General features: G+C 39.4%; 1 protein-coding gene across 1 annotated transcript in view; it reads left to right on the forward strand.

Annotated features, from left to right (window-relative positions):
• ATP10B (ATPase phospholipid transporting 10B (putative)) overlaps nt 1–21,451 on the forward strand; it is a 51,048-nt gene extending 29,597 nt beyond the window's left edge. Inside the window, exons 9-21 of the mRNA XM_074156358.1 lie at nt 3,189–3,362; nt 3,922–4,507; nt 5,040–5,146; nt 5,891–6,017; nt 7,519–7,703; nt 11,019–11,331; nt 12,515–12,591; nt 13,152–13,277; nt 14,624–14,824; nt 16,465–16,545; nt 16,654–16,758; nt 17,223–17,410; nt 20,953–21,451. Of these exons, the coding sequence (XP_074012459.1) occupies nt 3,189–3,362; nt 3,922–4,507; nt 5,040–5,146; nt 5,891–6,017; nt 7,519–7,703; nt 11,019–11,331; nt 12,515–12,591; nt 13,152–13,277; nt 14,624–14,824; nt 16,465–16,545; nt 16,654–16,758; nt 17,223–17,410; nt 20,953–21,451 (2,769 nt within the window). The remainder of the gene's footprint in view (nt 1–3,188; nt 3,363–3,921; nt 4,508–5,039; nt 5,147–5,890; nt 6,018–7,518; nt 7,704–11,018; nt 11,332–12,514; nt 12,592–13,151; nt 13,278–14,623; nt 14,825–16,464; nt 16,546–16,653; nt 16,759–17,222; nt 17,411–20,952) is intronic.
• Nucleotides 21,452–22,881: the final 1,430 nt, after the last annotated feature.

Genomic DNA, 22,881 nt, shown 5'->3' on the forward strand with positions numbered 1-22,881 from the left:
CATTACTTGTCTTTTCTGGAGTACAAGTAACAAGGTATGATGCAGAGCCGAACTCCTAGGACTTACCCTCTGGTTTTGCCCCTTCCAATACTTTTGCCATAGTCCAGACATGATGAATCCTATGTCCAGTTACAACTTCCAAAAATTCAGTGGCAAAGTCTATTCCTTGGGTAGGAGCTTGACCGGGTCTTGGACAATGGGAAAACAAATTTCTAGCATATTGTCAGCAATCATATCTCTTGCTACTCTTACTAAACTTTAATAAAAAGAAATAGAGATCTACCTATTAATCTTTCCAGTTACACTTGGAAAATTAGAGACTGAGCTGAACAGATCTGTTTGAACACAAATTCAAGCTATTCCAAAAACTTACAGTTGAGAATTGCTGCCAAGTCTATAGTGTTTACATTGATACCTTAAATATGTGCAATGTCTATGCCTTAGGTTTTATGTGGAGCGGAAAGAAAAGAAGAACGGTGTAGTCTTTACTTCAGAAATCTCCCAGGATAAATATAGTGACTGATTTATTCATTTCATAAACATTTATGAAAAAAATTTGGAAGGAGACAGACATCACAGAAGCACAGAATGGTTGAGGTCGGAAGTGATGTCTAGAGGTCATCTGGTCCAACCCTCCTGCTCACCTACAGCCAGTTACCCAGGACCATGGCCAGACAGCTTTTTAATATCTCCAAGGATGGTGGCTCCACAAGCTCTCTGGGGAACCTGTGCCAGTGTTCTGTCACTCTCACAGTACAAAAGTGTTTCCTGATGTTCAGATGGAACCTCCTGTGTTTCAGTTTGTGACTTTCTCAGAGGAAAAAATAAAACAATGTATTATAAAACAACAGAGCTATGGTTGACAGAAGGACTTAAGGGAACTTTAAAAAAGTAGGAAAAATATAAAATTATACACAAATTTGGAAACAAGATAGAGCATTAACATTTACTCTGTCTACCTTTAGGTGTTCTTATGAATTAAGATCATGACAGCACATTTCCTTCTAGATTTAATCATTCCAATAAATAGTGCGTTGCTATTAGAAGCGTTTCATGAAAATTTCAGTTGTCCTATTGTCATCAGGTTTTAGTGCCATCAAATAGAAGAAATGCTATCAAATTAATGAGGAAAGCTTAAAAACTGAATGGCACTAGCCATTTTATAACATAAGCATTTTCACCAACAAAATTGGTAACATTGAAAAGGTGGTACATTTAACTGATCATCATCATTAGTGCTGTTTTATTTCATTTTCGTTTGTTTGTTTGTTTGTTTTTATATATGTTCAGGCTAGTCAATGAACAGACTTGTTTATCTAAATTTTTGTCTCCTGAAGTTCTATGAAACTGGAAATTCAGTTCATCTCTGTTTTCACTGAATGTGAAAAAAAAATGAGAAAAACTTTTCTGATAAATATTGATTTTTATATTATTGTTTTAAAAACCCATCCCTGAGGCCATAATTGACCTGACAATTTTATATTTTTCCAGAGTAATATTTTGAGTTCAGAAAGTTTCTGCTAAAGTGGAATTCCTGCTAGTGCACTGTCATTTTTGGCATGAACAAGAGGCAGATATTGAAAGTATAGATGCAAAAGAAATTGTGTAGGATGATGAGGGATAGGAGAGGCTGAGATCCACATTAATAATATGTGGTTTGTGAGGTTCATTCTTATTGTGGCAATGCATGAGGAAATTACATAAATAGTTGGGCAAACAGTCAATTATTTTCTAATCATTCATGTTTCAAACTTAATACAATTCCCAACAGAACTGTTTTGAGAGTTGTGTCTGCACATGTGTTCTTCATTGGAATTGTCCAGTTAATCTATTTGGGATTGCTATACTTGGCAAGCACAGTATAAGCCACAGACACACTCTTGCCCACAGTAACTGTCCGCTGCAGTACAATATTGTGAAACGGTTTCTAAAGAATGACAGCTTTAACTTTTCAGCCTCTGCTTCCTTTTATGAAACCCAAGATGATAACTGAAAGATCAGACTTATCCTCGGTATGTATGTTCGCTAGAGAAAGGACTGCATCTATACTTAAAACACTTCCCCATATGTGAAACAAAAAGGCATGAAAACACTGAGCCGGAGGAACCAGAGCCTCCTGTGTCAGAGAAAAGGCAAAACCTGGTTCCATCATAGGATTTCAATTGAGCTCTGTGCTGCAAAATGAGCAGTAGATTTATTTGCAATTACTGGGATGATTTAAGAACCGTTATTCACTTTAGCAAGCAGGAATTACAATGCAACATATTCAGCTCAGCGCAACACAGCCGTGAAGGTGGCTGGTTGACTTCTGTTGCATATTTAGGGGACTTAGGAAAACTGTGCCAGATTGAAGGAGGAGAGGGTAATAGCTGAGATGAACTAGAAAGCAGCTAAATCACTTTGGCAGTTCCTTAAAGAAGGCATCCAAAAGTGTTGGCTCACAGGAAGATATCTTTTAAATTTGGAAGCTGTTGTTAAATATGGCCCTGAATTAAATCCAAACCAGACTCTGCTAACATGAAATTTCCATTAAAAGTAATACTCCCATAGCCCTACATCAAATGAAATTGTAGGTAAGTGACATTGTTAAGTAGTTTGGCTTGCAAATTTAGGTTTGATTAGAAAGAGTGTGGTAGCAAAATTACAGTTACATTTCAGGAACAAATGAAGTATGTATGTATATATTTATTGTAAAAACTGAGGAAGAACAGTTTGAGACAGCTTCTTGTTCTGGGTGCAAAGTAAAATGGCTCTGGAAACAAAAAGTGATACTGCTGTAACTAAGGCATAAGCACAATATATTCTCTGTTGAAATAACAATCAGCTCCCACGCTGAAATGGGAGATCCCAAGTCTGGTTCCATCTGGAATGCCCTTTAATTCAGTAGTCAGCAGTTTTAAAGTTGGTGGATATAGTATAGATTATTTTTGATTTCTAATAGATCTCAAAAGAAATAAAATTCTGAAATCATCTTCTATTTCAAGATGCATTTGCTTCTAATTATCTATTTATGCAGCTTTTAGAAATGTTTTTTTTTTTTCCCTAGATGTTAAGTGCAAAAGACATTTACCTTACACAATTCTAGGTGTAAATTCAGTAAGAGGCAAGAAGAAGATACCAAGTTGATAGTTCTTCCTTGAGGACAAGGGTAAATGGGAATAATCCTCATCAAGTAATTTCTCTTCCAGGAAAAAGATGTGACTCCCGATAACAGGCTGCTGAGGCGAGTGAGAGAAGCTGCACTCCAGACTGAAAATCTTTCTCCTTTTATGAAGACTTCCACCTCCTTTACTGACTTTTTTCTTGCCCTTGCCATCTGCAATACGGTCCTGGTCTCCACAACTACTGAGCCAAGACAAAGGGTAATCTAACTTTAAGTATATGAGGAAAATTGATTATGCTTCCATTTCACAACACAGAGCAGTGTTCAGTGAAACCTAAAATGGTAAAAAATAGCTTGTTCGGGACTTCTGCTGTAGTTCTGTTGCCTTTTGTGTAACATCTACTATTTCCCTGCCTGTGTATATCCCTTCCTAACATGGCAGTTTGTGTAGATAAATAGCTATGGCTACCACAGTATCTGCACTTTTTCTTTTAGAATTTATCTTATATATACTGTAGGAAGTATGTTGAACATGCTGGGTTTTCTCTGATCTCCTAGACCATTGACAGAACTACAAGGGGCTTGATTCCATCTCTGCTTCAGATGTAGAGATACAAATCACCTTCAAATTTGGATGCCAGCTCAGCTATGACTCCTCTACTGAATTCCCCCACCACAGTTCTATAGGGGGAGGGGAAGGGAAGTTGCTTTTCTAATTATCATAATTTAGATACAGAAAAAATATGTTGAGGTTTATGAAAAGTATCTTTTAGTTCGCGCTTATTTATTTTTAACCATAGGTTTCCTAATATTTCTAGGTCACAGTCCCACCTCCAATAAAACCTTCAGGAATCACCCTGGAGAGGATTCATCAGATATTCCAACGGCTAAAATTAGCAAGCCTTAGTCAGTCTTTTTCATCTTCTCAGTCTAGTTCAGACCTAGGCGCTACCTTCAGTGCAAAAAACACCGAGGAGCATCTTGCTGCGTTGGCTTGCTGTGCCAATGACGACGACTGCTGTGCCAGCGGTAGAGGCAATGAGCTCCAGGGCAGGGGCAGCACAGATATTGGTGGTGCTTCCTTGGATGAGGTTTTTAAATCTGTCACTAACAGTTCTTTGCCAACAGACTTTTGTTATGAGGCTGAGAGCCCAGATGAGGCAGCGCTTGTCTATGCTGCCCAGGCATACAGTTTTACTTTAGTGTCCCGAACTCCTGAACAGGTGACGGTACGGTTGCCACAAGGCACACTCCTGACTTTTGATATTCTCTACACTTTGGGATTTGACTCAGTAAGGAAAAGGATGTCTGTAGTGGTGAGGCACCCTCTAACCAAGGAGATTGTTGTCTACACAAAAGGAGCTGACTCTGTTATAATGGACTTGCTGGAAGACTCTGCCAAAGGTAATTAGCCAATGAGCTATTTCTGTTGCGTCTCCTATAAAGAAGCACGAGAAGTTTGCTGTACTCTTTTGTGCATTAAATATTATATCTAGGCATTAGAAGCATATAAAAAGAATAAGCTTTCTCTAGTGTTATCCTTGCAGATCAGAACTGAGGTACTTACTTAACCTGAGTAGTGCTTAGAATATGGAATGGACTAATTAAAATTCACTGACAGCGCTAACCCATGTGGATTGTGTACTCTGCAATAATACTGTCATAAGGGCCTGGCCATTGTATTTCAGCTTGTCAGCAAGAGTACTGTAACATTAACAAACAAACAAACAAAAAAACCCAAGTAATGTTATCTTAAAGGAAACAAGGATCTTTAGCAGGCTTGCAGCTTGTGCACAGCCAACATTTTGAGCTGTTAAAGGAATTGCTATTATACTGGAATCTAGTTTTCTCTAATGCCCACTCTTTTTAATCTTAGGCCATTAGGTCTGAAATGATCTGTGCTTAAAATATGGAGTCTTTTCCTTGTATTTCACAGCTGATGTTAGTACAGAGAAGAGAATGAAAAGAATAAAAGAAAAAACACAGAAACATCTGGACTACTATGCCCGTGATGGCCTAAGAACTCTGTGTATAGCTAAGAAGGTAGGAGGGCATTAGCCTAATATTGTTTACAACTTTGCTCTGTATGTGTCAATAGATTTATTAGAAAAATGTAATAGTTACAATTCTTTCTGCTTCAGAGAACAAGCCGGACACAGCCCATCTTTTTGTCTCTCTATTTGATTGCTCTGCAGTCTTTGTTTTTCCTCTTTTTCCCCAGTGTGAACAGATGATGGATTTTTGGTCAGCCTCAAAACATTCATTTCTGTTTCTCTTACGGTAACTCTAGCTGACCTTCTCTACAGTGATTCCAAGCAAGAAATAAAAAGTCCACAGGGGAGCCAACCTTTTTCTGTTTTGCTTGGCGTTCAGCTTTCAAAAATCTTGCCCTCAGCCTGGGTTAGTACATCTTAGTCTGATTCTTTAATACAGAAGTTGTCTATGTGCAACAAATAGGTCATATTCAAGCTATGGAGAAATGTAGAGCAACCTTCAGAAACTGTGCGTTCCTGTTCAGAGTCACAGCTAAGGGCTGTGGGACCAAGAGTTCCTCTAGGTCATGTTTTCAAGTCTCAGCCATAGGCCATTTATACAAACAGGAAGGCAGGTCTATTTTTCTCATTACTACTAGTTCTTGTAATCTTCTCTAGGAAAAGTTTGTGTTATTTTAAAGATGACACAGTGCTTTACAAGCCTGGATATGAGTTAAGTCTCTGTGATCCAGAATGTTGGCATTCTTCTCTTATTTAAATTTAAAATGAGCCCTGTTTAAATTGTGTTATGCAGGTCTTGAATGAAGATGACTTTCAAAAATGGGCCAACTTTCGTCAGGAGGCAGAAGCAGCAATTGACAACAGAGATGAGCTGTTAATGGAGACAGCACAGCATCTGGAGACCAAACTCACCTTGCTGGGTAGCTAAAAATAAGAATCGTCATTGCGTGAAGTATCACTTGCTCTCCTGTGATATTCTTGGCAATCAGACTGACAACAGCTTATACTAATTTATATCAAAAAGTCTTCCTCTGAGGTTTGGAAATCTCAGGGCTAGGGTATACAGTCCAATGACAGTGTCTAAAGGAGTTCTCGTGCGTTTTAAGCAGCAGTAACTTTGAAAAAGTGTGCTGAAACTATCATGTGCCAGGAGCAAAGAACATGTACATCAGCTGTTACTGTGGCTCAGCTGGCACAGTAGATAATGACATTCCCATAATTCAATCATGTGTGTGTCCTTAGATAAACCTGTAAAATACTATAAATTAACTTCAGTTTTGAGCACAAATTCCAAGGGATTTTTGGTAATTAAACTGTATTATAAAAAATGGTAAACTAAAATGCTGTCCACACATAAGCATTTTTGCTAGTGAATTCATGCTGTTGTTGCATCATCGTGTTTACTCTCTGCACTTTATAAAAGATATTTCATGTTAAATCTTACATTCATTGGCACTTGTGCATCATCCATCACCGTCGTACGCTTTCTTTTCTATGTTGTTTCCAAACATTTTGTTCTTTGAATTGATTTCCAAACATCTTGTTCTTTTGACTTTGATTTTCAGAGTTGTCTCAGTCTTATCTTTCTGTGAATACTATCTGTGCCCATACTTCATTATCCTGGATTTCTCTGATTGCAAGCTATTAGCATTATGGCTTCTCATAATCTCTGCAGTGATTTAAAAAATTAGAGTAGTAACAGCAAATGCCGTAAGTAGAACCACATAAGAGATACTGTAGCTCTTGTCAGAATCTGTTACCTTTGCCAACTCTTAAGGCTCCCTGTGCTTTCATACTTTGTTTCACAAAATGTGTTCTTTTAGCTTAAATCAGTATCTATCTTTAATGTGTCAGAGTACAGCATCTTCAAACTGACCTCTAGTGGAAGAGACAGGAAGAGGAGTATTGTAATACGCAGATAGTGATTTACCATCAAGATGAGTGTTGACATCTGCTTCTAAGTTCACGCATTTTAAAAAAGAAAACTTACTGTACTGTTTCTTCTCTCTTCAATGGGCAAAGCATCTAACTTGACAAGAGGGATAGCATTCATTGAAACAGTCAAAGTTCATCTTTTCTCTGTTTACTTTGATGGGACTTAATGCAGTACTTTAAAAATGCATATGGTGTAATTCCTCTGCCACTACATTGCCATTTTGGGTTATTAAGAAGAAATGAAACACACTGTTCTAGCAACGAGTAAACTGAAGAGCCAGAACTTGATTGCTGACATGTTCAGATCTTAATCCAAACGCAGATCTAGTGCCTGTGTGTTTATTTGCTGGACACTACATTGGCTCAGCTCTTGATAAGTTCAGGATCACGATTGGAAGTCAAAGACCTTCTCTTAAAAAAGAAAACTGCAACATCATTTCCAAATGAAAGAAAACTAGTTTACTTCTTCTCTTCCTGTTTGCCCAGGAGCCACAGGGATTGAAGATCGGCTGCAAGATGGAGTGCCTGACACTATTGCGGCTCTTCGAGAAGCTGGGATAAAAATCTGGGTCTTGACAGGAGACAAACAGGAAACAGCAGTTAACATTGCCTATTCCTGTAAACTCCTGAACCAAAGAGACACCGTCTTCACCATTAACACTGAAAATAAGGTGAGTACAGAGAGACGTACAGAATTTGCTATTTTTCCCTTTCTCTGTGTCTTGCAGCTTGGCACTGTTTTGCTTTAGGCTGCATTCAACACAAAACAGCCAACCAAAAGCCCACATAGCAGCATGAGGCCAGAAACTCTTTAGACTCATGTGACAGGATGAATTGAAACACAAGACAGTTATGTAGAGTTTTATTCAATTAAAATACAATGTTTTTTCCAAATGAAAATATTCTTTAAAAAAATCACCTGAATAGCAAGGTTTAGGAAGAAGGTAATGCATAGTTTAAATGCCTGATTCCTAAATAATATTGATAACTGGCTTTCACCTTGCAACGGAAATTTCAGTTACAGTGATATTTTAACCCTAGGTGATATCTGTAGGAAGACATTTGGAAAGTACTGTATGACTCAGTCTGGAAAATGTATGCAAGTGTAGATTTAATTAAATCCAAAACTTTCTAGTCACATGTTCCCTAATAGGATTAGGCTTAATCAGAAATTTATTAGTGAACAGTTTAATCCAGTATCTTTTTGTGTAAGCAGCATTTCACCTTCTTGGAAACCTAAATATAGTTCTTGTGGGCCGGTTAAAAACACAGTCACTTTCTTGACATTCCATGGTGGCGCACGTACTTGTTGATGTGCACAGATATTCCCTGAATTTCCATGGGCAATAGGGTCAGGCAGCAGGCAAAGCAAACATACTCCAAAACGAGGACGATCACTTCAAGGACATGTCTGTCAGCTCCTGTGACTCACTAAAATACAGGGAACAATCTGTGGTGCAATCTATGGCTATTCCTGAAATTGTCTGAACAGAAGAGAGAAAATAGAGTCCTAACTTTTTGAAGAGGGTAGATGCCATTAAGGATGGTAAAAGTAAAAGGCTTTAGAAAAGCAACAATGGCTTTTGCAGGTTGTGAAGCAACATAAGTAGGGTACCAGGAAAATCATGCCTTGCATTTGGAAAGCAGAATGGCTACCGCTGTGCACACTCTAGTGTCCCATCTCTCTGGGCATCCTGGTGAGACAGATGGCTTTGTGAGATGGGTTTGAGAGCGAGTTCAGGCATTAAGGCTAAACCAGACCTATTTACTAAGGAGAGGTCAGCCCTGAGCATTTTTAAAGCCCAAAACCAGGGTCCAAAGTGCCAGGTGTGCTGCCTTTTTTATTTCTCTGCTAGTGACCTCTTCTCTATAGCCCTGGATGTCCCTGAGGTGCCCCAGGCAGCAGCTGCAGCCCTTTTCCTGGCGTACGGCTCTGTCCTTTCATGCAGCATACCCTTGTGGCACTTGTGGTAACAGGAGTTATCGTGGGACCAGCCTTTCCATGGGTAGACAGGAGGACGAGGAGGGAGAGCAGGGCTTCTGTCTGCCACAAGGCAACTCACTGGTCTTGGTTGCCTCAGCTTTTCTCCCTGCAAAACGGGTGTTACAGATACAAGCTTGCCTTTCTCTATAAAGCTATTGTGAGGACTGATTAAATGTAGTTAAAATACTGACTGTTTTTCTTGTGATAGGCAATTGTACAGTGTGGTTAGATGGCCTACTTTCTAACTGCTTTTGTCTGCAGTTAGTAGCTCTCCAAACAAGAATAAAATCCTATGCAAATGTCTCTCTCTTTTAATGTCACAGAAATAGGGAAACACGCAAAGATGATACGGAATTTGGCACGGAATACATTCCTTGCTTCAATGTGTAATTTCATTTGATACGCATATCTGCTTTTAACGGAAGGCAGAATGAATATATTTAGGATGGAAATTAGAAGATGGTTTCTGTCAGAGAAGTGATGCTACAGGCGGGACCACCCTGGCTCCAGGAAACACAGGCACCTGTGCTTACCTGTAGCATGGTGTAGGGCTCTTCATGCAGGCTCGGGCACAAGCTGGGCATGTGTGGGTGCTTGTGCGATTACGTGTGGCTCAGTGGGCACTGGCGTTTCTCCACAATCTGATTTAGTTCCCTCCCGTTCAAAATGAAACCGAGGACACTGGTTCTGAAAGAGTTTCCCAATGGCAGCAGTGGGGGATAATACATACAAAGTGTTTAACCCATTAATTTTGCCAAAGTTAACCCTTTAACTGGCTTCAGTGGGAAGGCACTCTCTGTCCCCCCTGAGCCCAGCAGTTTATTCAAACACTGAAAATTAAATATCTTCCAGGAAGAAGCAACGCAAGTACGTAGTTTGGGGGATTCATTTTAAAAGGCAAGTCAAGGCAAACCAGGAATTTCCACTACAATTTTTGGTTTGGTCACAGAAAGATGATGCTGCTTCAGTATTTTTTTAGAGGTTTTCAGTGTGCAGGCTAGATGCAGCTTTTTATTAGATGTCAGAGGTACATTTGATTCCAGAACCTCCCACTTAAGTGTAATTTAAATCTTGCAAACATCCTACACATGTACCTTATGCAACATAAAGTGAAAATAACATTTTAGAACTGAATCATCACTCAATAAAGCTGATAAAAAAGGTAGAAAAAGGAGTGATTAGCTCCTCAGGTATTCAGTGCCATGCCACAGAAGGACGACTATTAGTACTCACAGGCAGCAAAATAACTTGTAGATCATTCTGGGTTTTCTCTGATAGTGATGTACCAGTTTAGGACATCTGTATGGGAGAGGTAAAAGTGCTCCGCTTAAATCTGTTTGTGTTTGATACTAAGGCAGTTCCAGTTGTTTGCATCTACAAGGGGACTTTGGTCCAAAACAAGGCAGATTTGCTATGCAGGAATTTGCTATTCTTTCTTTGTGTTTGAGGCACAGTGCTGGGCAATATGAAGCTTTATTTCTGTCCCTAACTGTGAAACACACTTGATTTGTGACCTAGAAAGGGCCAAACTGTGAAAGCTCCTGGGTAATTTTGAAAATCTGAACCTCTTGTTTCTCTACTGTAGTTTATTTCTGAGGGAAGAAAATTGTTGCAATATCTCACATCATTCATATCAGAACTAGATTTTTAAAATCTACTTTAGAAAGAAATGAATTTTAAAAAAAAATTCTGAAATCTCAGCATTGCAAATACAAATATGTCCTCCTGATGTAAAGATTATTTTCTTTTCTTTTAAAATAATTCCTTACTACAGTTAACTAGCTGATAAGATGCACAGCGTTTTCACTGAAGGATTTGATGACGTCATTGAAATAATCTCCAATCTGATGAATCATTGCGTTTTTCAGTCAGTTTTCCCTAATGTTTATCTGATAGACTTAAACCCACTGGCATGATTATACAAACATACACTTTGTAAGGTGCTGTGCTGGAAAGGGAGATGGAGATAACTATTTCTAGAACCACTTGTGTTTTCTCACAGGAAACTTGTGAATCTCTCTTGAATTTAACCTTGGAAGAGGTGAGGAAGAATTATGAGGTTGAAAAACCACGGAGGAAAATTTTTGGCATTATCCCAACATCTTTCTCAGCCTCTGAGGCCCCCAGTCCCGAGTTTGGACTGGTGATTGATGGACAGACACTGAACATCATCTTCCAGGGGGGCCTGGAGGAGAAGTTCCTGGCGCTGACGAAGCACTGCCGCTCAGTGCTGTGCTGCCGTTCCACCCCTCTTCAGAAGAGCATGGTGGTCAAGCTCATCCGGAGGCAGCTTAAAGTGATGACCCTGTCAATAGGTACCTCCACTCTGAATTTCATGGGACAAATGGGAAGCAGGTTCTTTATGAGTTACGGAAATGTATGGAATATATTTTATCAGGTATTTCTTGTGCCTCAGATAGATAGTGGAAAAATAGCATTGAAAAGTCTTTCCTGATCAAAAAACATATGAAAGTCCTTCTTCAACTTTCACTGAGCAAGTCTGGCCCCCATTTAAACAAGATGAAGGCACTTCAAATTCAGAATCTCCGAGCAGTCCCTTTCATGCACACCAGTACAAACATGTGTATGCATTCCCTCCAGGATGCCCTCGCTTTGGGCGTGGAAAACAGTCAATAGTAGTCACTGTTTTGTCTTTTCATAAAGCCTTTTTCCTGTCAGATTTTCCCAACTGGTGAAAACAGAGTTATCCCCAAAGTGGTATTAAGCACTGACTCATTTGCTCTTTTCCTCCAAATAATGTGAAACGCTTTGAGTTTCTGCTCCACTTTTGGTAAGTGATCCCACTAAAACCCTTGCAGAATTGATTTTTATGACTTAAAACTAAAAAATACACCTCTGTGGACCAAACAAAAAAGGAAGTGTCTGATGTATTTTAAAATTTCTTTACCTTAGAGTTTAAAAATACAAGCTTTCAGCCTTCCGCTTCGTTTTGCTTTACCAGCTAACCTTATTCACAATCTCCACATTGCAGGCAACAACCATGGCTGTTCTTTCCATGGAAATTTGGTTATGTATTTAACATATTGCTGCAAGTTGAAATGAGCGGAGTAACTCCTGAAATTGGCTTGTTACATTGTCAACTGCAATAAAATTTATCATATAGTTTGGAGAATTCAGTGAAGTAGGGTGCTGCAAAGCATGTTGCTGAGCATATGGAGTTCACCAAGTAGAAACATACAAAACAATGCAGAAGTAGATGGTATTGGGGTGTCCATGCCACCACCCAGCTGGTCCCAATGTTGGGCTTAGCCCTGATGGATACAGGTCTCCTGGGAAGGAGGATGTTCCAACCAAGATCAGAGCCTAGAGGTCATGATTGCTCGATGCTGAGTATCTGTTACCCTAATTAAGGTGTATTGTGGTACAGAATAGTCTTTGTTTATCAGTATGGCTGAGGTTTTTTTCTTGTTTTGATAGAGGCATTTTGTATTAAGTATCCTTTCTTGCACCTTTATTGTTCCCTCCTGTCTATTCTAGGTGATGGTGCAAATGATGTAAGTATGATTCAAGCAGCTGATGTTGGAATTGGAATATCTGGTCAAGAAGGCATGCAGGTATCCCTTCAATTTATTTCTTTTCCTCTTTCGTTACGTGGTCTCTTGCTGCTTAATAAGTTTCATAGCAGCCGTATACTCTTGAGTGTCATCTTAAAAATGCAAGTGTCATCTTAAAAATGCAAGTTGGCATCATTACTGCCATAAATTAATATGCAGTTCATAATTATGGGTCCAGCCAAAAAAGAGCATTTTGAGCCAACAATTAGCATGCATGGACAAATGTGTGTTTGCTCATAAGCCTGGAAAATTAGCAGATGCCTGTCCAGTGTTAGGTTAGCATCTGGTTTCTGAATCATCTCTACTATAGCATTTCCAGGTTTTGTTGATTCTCTTTCAGTGTTTTCTGCTCCAAATTCTTTCCCACACATCCCTCTTCCTCATTCTCCTAAGGTAGAGAGTTCTGCAGAGATAGAAATTTCCAACTATTTTCTCAAGGTGATTTTTTTTTTTTCTACAATATACAACAGTAGGAAATCATTTCAATGTCCATGTTCACATTTCATCATATTGGGTGGGAAAAAATATTTGTAAATGAACTTCTATTCCTTTTACCAAAGGCTGTGATGGCTAGTGACTTTGCAATATCCCGGTTTAAGCATCTCAAAAAACTGCTTCTTGTCCATGGACATTGGTGTTATGCTCGCCTGGCAAAGATGGTGATTTACTTCTTCTACAAAAATGTGGTAAGATTATTAAAATTCTGGAAGTTTTCACCCTAGCAAGGGTTAAGTCAAGGGCTAGGAGGGGGTTTGTTTTGGTTTTGTTTTTTGCAGGTTATACTTTCTTACTTTTTATGAAGTTAGAGTTCCTGTTTCTTCACTTTGCAAGTTTATAGTATGCTACATCCTTGTTAGTAATGTGCTGCATAAAACATTGAGGAAAATATGGATTCTAAATATATTTTGAAAGAGCATTATTCCGAAGGGAGAAAGGACTCAAGGCTTAGTAACTTTTATATGGTAGTTCAAGAAACTTTATTAATAATACCCATGAGCCTCAAAATAAAATTTGCATAAGGAAGAGCGGATTATTAGAGCTAGAATATAGAAGACGACTCTACACTAAGAATTGGTTGCCTGTGAAACCTCTGAATTTTTGCATTTAATTTGATAGGAACCACTTGCAAATAATGATGCAGTCATATCTGGCATTTTTATTAAAAATTTAATGTATATGCAAATGAGCTGTGCATTGAAGAATAATGTAAAGTGGAAAAACCTGATAGTAATACAGTTTCTACAAGACTGTGCAAACAAGTCCATTTGACATGAAATACACTCTGAGCATGAAAGACTACTTAGAATTCAAAGTATCTGTTGGAGGGGTTTTTTTAATAATTTTGAATAAGGATTACTTGTTATCAGTGTTAAAATTTATAGTGGAAATGGGAACTTTTTTATTCTTCGTTGGACATCCTTTCAGAGTTCAAAGGATATTTATTTGCAGTGTAGAAGAGCTCTCCAGACTGGGATGCTGCTGTCCTATTATCTCCCCTGTACCATTAGGGAGCAGGAGGCCTTTGATTCCACATGGACAACCAGTTTGTAAAAGGATTTTGAAATCTGGTGCTCAGAGCTGTGAACAGTTTACTTAATTATTCTCTAATATTTTCTTAAAGAAACCTGATGGCTTTTAAAAAGCTGTATCGTAGTGGATCGGTGTGAAGTGGTCCCTTGAGATATACTGCTTTATGGAATAAAGTGCAGAGCCGTCTACTGACAGTATCTTTATCCAAAATAATGTATTCTTGAGAGACTCTGTTAATAACCAATGTACTACGTAAACCTCATAGGTGGAAGGAACTAAGAGAGACATAGACCATATATGCATTGCAAACTAAAGGGTCCAGATCAGCTGTATTAGTATGGAACAGAGGGTGTAAAGGACAGGCCACAGGAAAAATGCAGCTTCACAACTCCCACAACCCAGAGAAATGAAAGCACGTCAGTTTGAAGGGTGTGCTTCTGTGTATGTGGGGAAACACAGTTCAGCTTCTAACAATGTTGTGTTTTTATTTGCTTCTCCACAGAGCTACGTCAACCTGCTCTTCTGGTACCAGTTCTTTTGTGGGTTCTCAGGAAGCACAATGATAGATTACTGGCAGATGATTTTTTTCAATCTCTTCTTCACCTCGATGCCCCCTCTTCTCTTTGGAGTCCTGGATAAAGATGTTTCTGCAGAAACACTTCTAGATTTGCCCGAATTGTACAAGAATGGACAAAATTCCGAGGTATGTCTTGGTTGCTAAAATAACTGCTTGATAAACCAAACGACCGCAAGCTTTTTGGTTTTGTGAGGAGAGAGGGAAGACAAGAGTTTAGACTTACTTGGAACCAAATGATCCATTTGTGGTTTCTGATTTAATGATGTCCGCTAGAAGAAGGTGTAATTGTAGCTGTCAGAAGAACTGGTAAGGAACATATGATTGAAGTTGCTTCCTGGAAGTGAGCCTGTGCATTTGGTCATAGGTAGGAGATGTAAATGGGAAGGTTTATTCTGCCATTGAATATATGGAGCAATCCAGTTCGATACGTAGGTGCTGCATTAGAGTAAGTAGTGATGTGCTAGTGAATCAGCCCTGTGTTTGGTGTTTCTGATCTGAAGAAGAGATGTTGGAGCAAATGTGTGTTTGTGCATGTATGTATGCATGTACACACCATATATAGAGAAAATTTCTCAGTGGAGGCACAGGGAGAAATAAATGAAACAGGATGAGAAATGTAACGAATGACAGTAAAATAGCTTAGCTGGTCCCTGATTTAACTCTGCTCAGATTTGGTGCTTTGAACAGTCTCAACCTACTGAAGAAGAAAAGCTTGTTTAAAAGATTACAGCAAAAAGTGACAAGAAAATGCAAACCCTTAAATCAATAAACAACCCAACATTTTTTTCAACTCTCAGGTTCAGAATTACACCTGTTAATACATAAAGGGTTTTGACACAGTATGGTGCCTAGGCTGTTCCAGGCATGAACTTTCATTTGTTTACTTCTTTTACTTTGAAGTCAGTATTTGTAACCCTCAGAAAATATGCATGAAGTACATTGTTTTTACCTCAGTTTGCCTGTCATGTTTAGAGAACCAGTTTGATCTCTGTGTGTTTGCGAGAAGCACGCATATACGCACATACATACCTAGTTTTGCATATACATACAGTAGAGTAGCCCTTATTCCCAAATTGCCTTAACATTGTTAATAGGAAATTATGAAAATCTTAATGAGGAAAAATTGAAGTGGCCTTAGTTTTAAATCACAAAATTGCAGGATACTTAGGAATTCTTCTCTCTCCTCCTTTTTCTCCTAATACCTACTTTAATTATCCTGGACTGTGATTTTTAGCACTGAGGTACACTGGTGGATCACATCATGTTTGATGGTGTTTTGAAAACCATCGGCAAGGGAGTGCAGAATTTGAGGATTCTCTCTGTAGGATTTTCCATCCCTTTTCTTAGGAGTTCTTGGACCTTACATATATGTGAAATATATGTTATTTACCATTTTGAAGAGGTCATTGTTACTGCTTTGGCAATTTTTGACCAATTTTGTAGCACTAGGAAGAGCTTTATTTGAAAAAGAATTCGAGGAATGGAGTCCTTGGGGAAAGGATGGGACATTCATGACATTCAGCTTTTAAGACCCTTAGTTGACTGCCTAATCTTCCTAAGGTCTGTCTTTAGTTAACACGAGAAAAATGCCTGTTCAGAGATAACCCTTTGATCTGAATCAGCTGCTCAGGAGGCATTTACTCACGGAGACCAGTTAGCTATAATCAATAGTCTGAATGGAAGAAAAAATGACAGCAATTATGCCTGCAGATCAGACTAGAGATGTGTGTCCCATCATAATGACTGTCATCTATAAACTCCTGCAGATATACAAGCTGTCAACTTTTATTATTACAATGTTGGATGCCTTCTATCAGAGCCTCATTTGCTTCTTTGTCCCCTACTTGGTAAGTACTGGGGTCATTAATATTCTCCTTCTCCTATCCTTCTTAAAAAGTAGAAAGAATCACTTCTGAATAGTCAGGTTCATCACAGTCTATCTGCCTGTTTTCTAGACGTATGAAGACTCTGACATAGATGTGTTTTCATTTGGAAACCCCATCAATACCATCTCCCTCCTGACCATTCTCTTGCACCAGGCTCTAGAAATGAAAACGTGGGTATGTGTTTGACCTGTCCTGTTCACATGACTATTTTTCTTTTCTGAACACAGAAAGACTGTGTAGACTTGGCATTGCCTTTCAGAGTCTTTTACCTGAATTCTGGGTCACAAAAAGTAACAGATGCACTGAGATTTCACAGTGTGCCAGAATTTATTATTAGCATCAGGATAATACCTTCACGTGCACGGCAATGGAATTTGCTTCTGCTGTGCCATTGGACAGGACTTGTATGTCACTGGACAGGATTTGTATGTTGTTATATGAGGACATGTTTCTTTAAGAACCATATTCCCTGTCACTGTTGTTTTGTGAGTTAATTTCCAGGTATTTCTCCTGCTGCACTTTTCAGTAGCATGGAGTTGTTGGGTACGTTCTTTCTAATCCTTCTTTCTATGCTCCTGTCTTATACCCAGAGTCAGTCTCACCAGCACCACTGTCATTTCATGTAATTCTGCTTACAGACCCTGTTCCACTTGGTAACCGTGCTTGGCAGCGTGGTGTTTTACCTCGTCTTCTCTCTGATCTACAATGCCGCCTGTGTGGTCTGCAACCCTCCCACCAACCCCTACTGGATTATGGAGAAACAGCTTTCAGACCCCACCTTCTACTTACTGTGCCTTATTACCCCAATCATCGCACTCTTGCCAAGGTTTGAATGATGCACTTTTTTCCTCTCAATTTTCATTTTGTGGATTTGTAGGCATTTTAGTGAAATTACAATAATGATGTCTATAGATATGAGAGATGTCAGGCACACATGTTGCACAGGGACAGGTGATCAGTGTGGAAGTCAGATGCTTGGGTTCAACTTTCCAGTTCATGAACCATTCATTTATTCAGTCATACAGCCCTAGATAAGTCACTGTATATCTACTGATTTTGTTTTCCCATCAGGAAAACCTTCCTTTCTGGGGTGCTTCAAAGTTTACCAGTACAAATCTGCTACATAATTGTTGGCTATTATAAACGCAGTGTTGTTGACCTGATCAAGACTAGAAAGAAAGTTCTAGTCTTATATTCCTTTTGAAATATTCCTGTATGCTTTGAGAGTTACAAAAGAGGTGATTCTGCCACCTTACTCTGCTCTCGTGAGACCTCACCTGTAGTACTGTGTGCAGGTCTGGAGCCCTCAATATAGAAGGGACATGGACCTGATGGAGCGGGTCCAGAGGAGGGCCACCAAAATGATCAGGGGGCTGGAGCACCTCTCCTATGAGGACAGGCTGAGGGAGCTGGGGTTGTTCAGCTTGGAGAAAAGGAGGCTCCGGGGAGACCTCATAGCGGCCTTCCAGTACCTGAGGGGGGCCTCCAGGAAGGCTGGGGAGGGTCTGTTTACAAAGGCCTGCAGTGACAGGACGAGGGGCAATGGTTTTAAGTTGGAGAAGGGGAGATTTAGATTGGATATTAAGAAAAAGTTCTTTACCATGAGGGTGGTGGAACACTGGAACAGGTTGCCCAGGGAGGTGGTTGAGGCCCCTTCCCTTGAGATATTCAAGGTGAAGCTTGACGAGGCCGTGGGCAACCTGGTCTAGTTGGGGGTGTCCCTGCTGACTGTGGGGAGGTCGGACTAGATGACCTTTGAAGGTCCCTTCCGGCCTGGACCAATCTATGAATCTATGAATCTATGAAAATGTATTGTTTCTTTAGTACATTACAGTGCAATACTAAGCCAAATTTAAGAACATGTTTCTATACCAAAAAATTTTCTGCATCCAGAGTCTTAGCTTTACCCTGTGCAATAAATCAGGTATGTTAAAGATAGCTTTAACTGAGGTTGAATAATAATTGGAGAGGGATAATCATTTTGATAGGTTGCTGAAAAAATCTGATTTGAAAAACATAATGATTCTGTTCCCATATATGTATATGGTAATTTTGATGCTTGATACCATAATCATTCCTTAAGCAGATGTGCTTTGTCTGAGTTGCACCACTTAAAATTTTATTTCTGCTTGGACAATGAAAAAAATTGGTTTGTTTGACTGTCTTGCTAGTTTCCTCATCCTAATTGTCATGAAGTAGTGCAGCACACCGGTATTGCAAAAATTGGAAAAGTATTTTTAATATCTGTAAGTGCTTTAAGGCATTAGAATCTGAGCCCTAACTTTGTCTGACACTAGATAATATTTTTCTTCACATTATTATTATTTCCCCATTTGAGTTGAGATTCTCTTGTGATTTCATGTTATATTATATAACTTCAGGTCAGGATAAACAACACATAGTTCAGTAAGGTCTCATGTCTTCTAGGCAGGGCATCCTTTTCCAGTCTGTCTTGCTCCTGTGTGATTTTTGTTTTCCTATCAGCCCTCATTCACAGTGTTATTTTTGACCCCGAGCTTTCTACTGAGCTACATCAAACACGTGGTTAGAGAACTCACATCTCCATCTTGAGAATTCAGCAAGATTAAGATCATTGCTGCCTCAGCATGATACTGAGCTTAAAGATTTGTATCTTGATATCTTCAGAGCTGGAGAACTGTTCCATCATGTAGGTACTCCAGATCATTTTTGGCAGTCTTCACAGAATATCCAGCCCCCAGTTTCTGCTACGATTTAGCTGTGTCAGCAGTGGAGAAACCACCCTTTGTTAAAATGCACTTAAGATTAAGTTTCAGTTGGTTCGTCTCACTATGCTGCCTGCTCCCGATCCCCTTCAGAAATCAGTAGGAGCCTTGAGATTCTGGTTTCTTTCTAAGAGGTTTTGTTAAAATCCTTGCTCTCCTTAGTTCTTCCTCTTGCTACTGCCGTCTGTGCTAGGTGACATTCCTGAGACACTGCAGACGCTCTGGGGGGCTCCCCTGTGCCCTGCCTGCCTGCAGGCTTTTCCTGGACCACTCTCTGGCAGTACTTTGTAGCGCATCCTCTCTGCAGTTGCATCTCAAAACTGCCTCTGAACTTTGCTTTGGGACACAAACCGCACAGTGGTAGGTACTAAATCCCTCAAGTCTGAGAAGAAGAAAGGGATTCAAATATCATGTTGGCAAGGGAAGGTGATGTGTCTATTGGAAGATTTCAACATATGAACCAGGTATATTTCTCCAGCTGTGGAAGGCAGGCTGTGGTCTGCCAGGAAGCCTTGCAGAGGCCTCAGGTAATTGAGTCTCGCACCCTGCAGGGCTGTGGGAAGGGCAGGAGTAGGTGAAAGCAGCACATGAGACGGGAGACACAGTTCTCCTTCCCTTCTCTATCCTCCTGTCTGGTCCACCCACAACTTGCACAGAAGCTACAGAGGACAATTTGAGAGGAAAGACATAGGACAATATGATCCACACCAGATCTGCACAGACGGACCTAGGGTTGCTGTAGGTGTGCCCTTAGCTGCCCAAGCGTAACTAGCAACTGCACGGTTCCCATGTGCTGTGGGGTTGGTCAACCCGAGCACAGGTACATTAAATGTGTGTCTACCCACTCCTACTTGTGCAGATAGGCCTCAGAGTTCCATCGCCTTAAAACCCCTTTCTGTAGTCTGTCTAGCTTGTGGGGCTTTTTAATCTTGTTATACTTATTTATGCATATATTTAGCAGCAGGATGTGAAGACAACAGCTTTATTAATGCAATTTCAAAGAGTCCCTGTGTTTGTTTTAAAATGTGTATTGAGGCCATGTACACAAAGGTCAAATCCTATTACAAAGATGCTTTGAAAGAGACTTTGGTTTTCAGACAAAACTGACATGACATGGAGAGAGGATTTGTGCTCTCTCACTGCATGCAGTATATAGTTATATAAGTTCTTTGTCCTGCAAAGGGCAGGTAGGACTCTTTATTTTTTTTACTGGTTCCTGAGCAAATCCACAAACTGAGGGGTTTTTTTCAATTTCTGGTCTTATGTTATCTACCAAATTAAGATCCCTTCTTTAGCCTTTTTCAGCTGTGTAAAAATAATCTCAATTTCCTCAGATACTGCATCTCGTCATGAACTTTTGTGTATCTTGTACTGTTCAGCAATCAAATGGTTCTATTATCATTTATTTAGCATTTATATAAATGGAGTTGACTCTATACAGGTCAAGATATGTATAGTTACATGTTGCATTAAGATTCAGGAGTCCACTTTCACCTACCAGGTATAAGGTGTTTACCAGATGCCTGTAGAGCAAAGGAAAATTAGCATTGGATTTGTGTTATGTGATGCAGATGATGGAATGAACCCATTGTTAAGACAATCCATTCTTTTCTTCGTTCATCAGGTTCGTTATTTTTGCTCTACAAGGAACCTTTGGAGCATCTCTGATTCTGAAAGCGCAGCAACTTGATAAGCTTCCTAAAGAACAACGGGATCTTGAAATCAAGAAATTGAGATCAAGAAAGCAAGCTACTTCTAGTGTATTGCCTGCATCTAACAATGACCTCGAGCAAAACATCAGCCACTTATGTGTGTCACCATTTTTACATCCAGCAGCAGCAGCTGTGTCTCATGGGGACACAGAAAGTAGGGGACTTTCTGCCTCTGAAGCAAATCCTTTCGGAAAACAAACACCTGAGGAAGGCTACTATTTCTTTAATAGGTGGGCAGAGGAAGAATCTACTGCTATGGACTCTTCAACAGGACCTGTCTCTGGCCATTACCCCCTTGTACCCAGTAGGGTAACAACTCATGGGCAGGACAATGGTAAACTGACTGAAGATAATGCTCACAATTTTAACCATGGAAGCCATCGGCGGTCCGTGAGTGCAGTGACACTCTGAAGAAACATTTAGAAATGGGATCCACAGCCCTTGTGGAGAAGACTACCATAGGGAAAATAAAAAGTCTATTTATCCCTAACCATGATGCTCACTACAAAAGGAGAGGCAGGTGTGTGGAGTCACAAACCTGCTGGGGTAGTGCAATAACATCTCTAATATGCAACTTTCCCTAAGTGCATATATAGTTTGGGTTTGTCATTACGTGACTTCTTGATCTTCCTGGTTTTGTCTCATTTGAGGAGTGTTACATGAGCATCACGCAGTTGCTGAGAAACGTACAATTACTTTCTTTCAGCAAGGAATATTTTTATTTCACAGTAATAAGGATTAATTGTACTAGTGATGTTGCAATGTTATTTTGCTATTGAGGTAATAGAAAGGGGAGCCATTCTATATGAAGTCAAGACTTAGAGCAACACAACACACTCTAGTTTTTACTATCAAAGTCTTAAAAAGACCGTACTAACTTAAAAATTACAGTTCTGCCTGGAAAAAAAATGTTACCTCCTGGTACTAGAGGTATTTGCAGAATAACAGCGTTGGAAAAAGACTAGAGTTCCAGTTTTTAATATATGGACTTTATGCATATTACAATATCAGGTCTATAGTCTGTTTTCGCTGAACAATAAGCTCCGTATTTTTATGCAGGCAGTGGTTTGACCTGGTACTGTTAAGAAAAGGACAAATGAGTTTATGAAGTAGAAGAATGCAAATACTGGACTACAAGAACTGACAGGGTAACTCAGGGATAAGTGGAGTCTACTTCTTCATATCTACAAAAGTAGAGATATAACAAGTCAAATTCAAGGATTTATGTTCTAGAATTCTAAAGTTTTCCCTGCTTTTGCATCTAGAAATTCAGTTTCTTCCTTCCATTCTGTATATTATTATATAATGTTGCTGCATTCAATCAAGTATAAATCATGCTCCTCCCCACAGCTGGTTACATTTAGTAGTTGATGGAGATCTCAATAATGGAGATTATGACAAACAGTATGTGAAGGTCACTAATCACGTTGCAGTAAGTACATGGCGTAGAAAGACCAAAATATGCATAATACATTCATGCTTTTCAGTATCTCAGGGCAACAAGATGCAGGGAAAAAAACCCATAAAATGTCACCATCATCACTACCTATTGCAATGCAATGAAGGTGACTTTGGTATTTCTTATAGAAATGTTGACTAGTAAGACCATTTCCCAAGTTTTTCTTCACAATGTGGGGTGAAATCTTAGCTATGTTTCAAATTCAAGCCATCTGAACTCTTGTGCATCTACCACTGGTTCTGATTTAAGTACGTTTTTAGCCTTTTTAATACATGCTATATTAATTTAGCTGTTTACTATCTATCACAATGTGCGATCTGTTTAATAACCTATTTAGCAAATACTAATTTAACTTATGTGTGTTATAATAATTACTGTAACT

Source organism: Numenius arquata, chromosome 11, assembly GCF_964106895.1.
Source record: "Numenius arquata chromosome 11, bNumArq3.hap1.1, whole genome shotgun sequence".
Lineage (NCBI taxonomy): Eukaryota > Metazoa > Chordata > Aves > Charadriiformes > Scolopacidae > Numenius > Numenius arquata.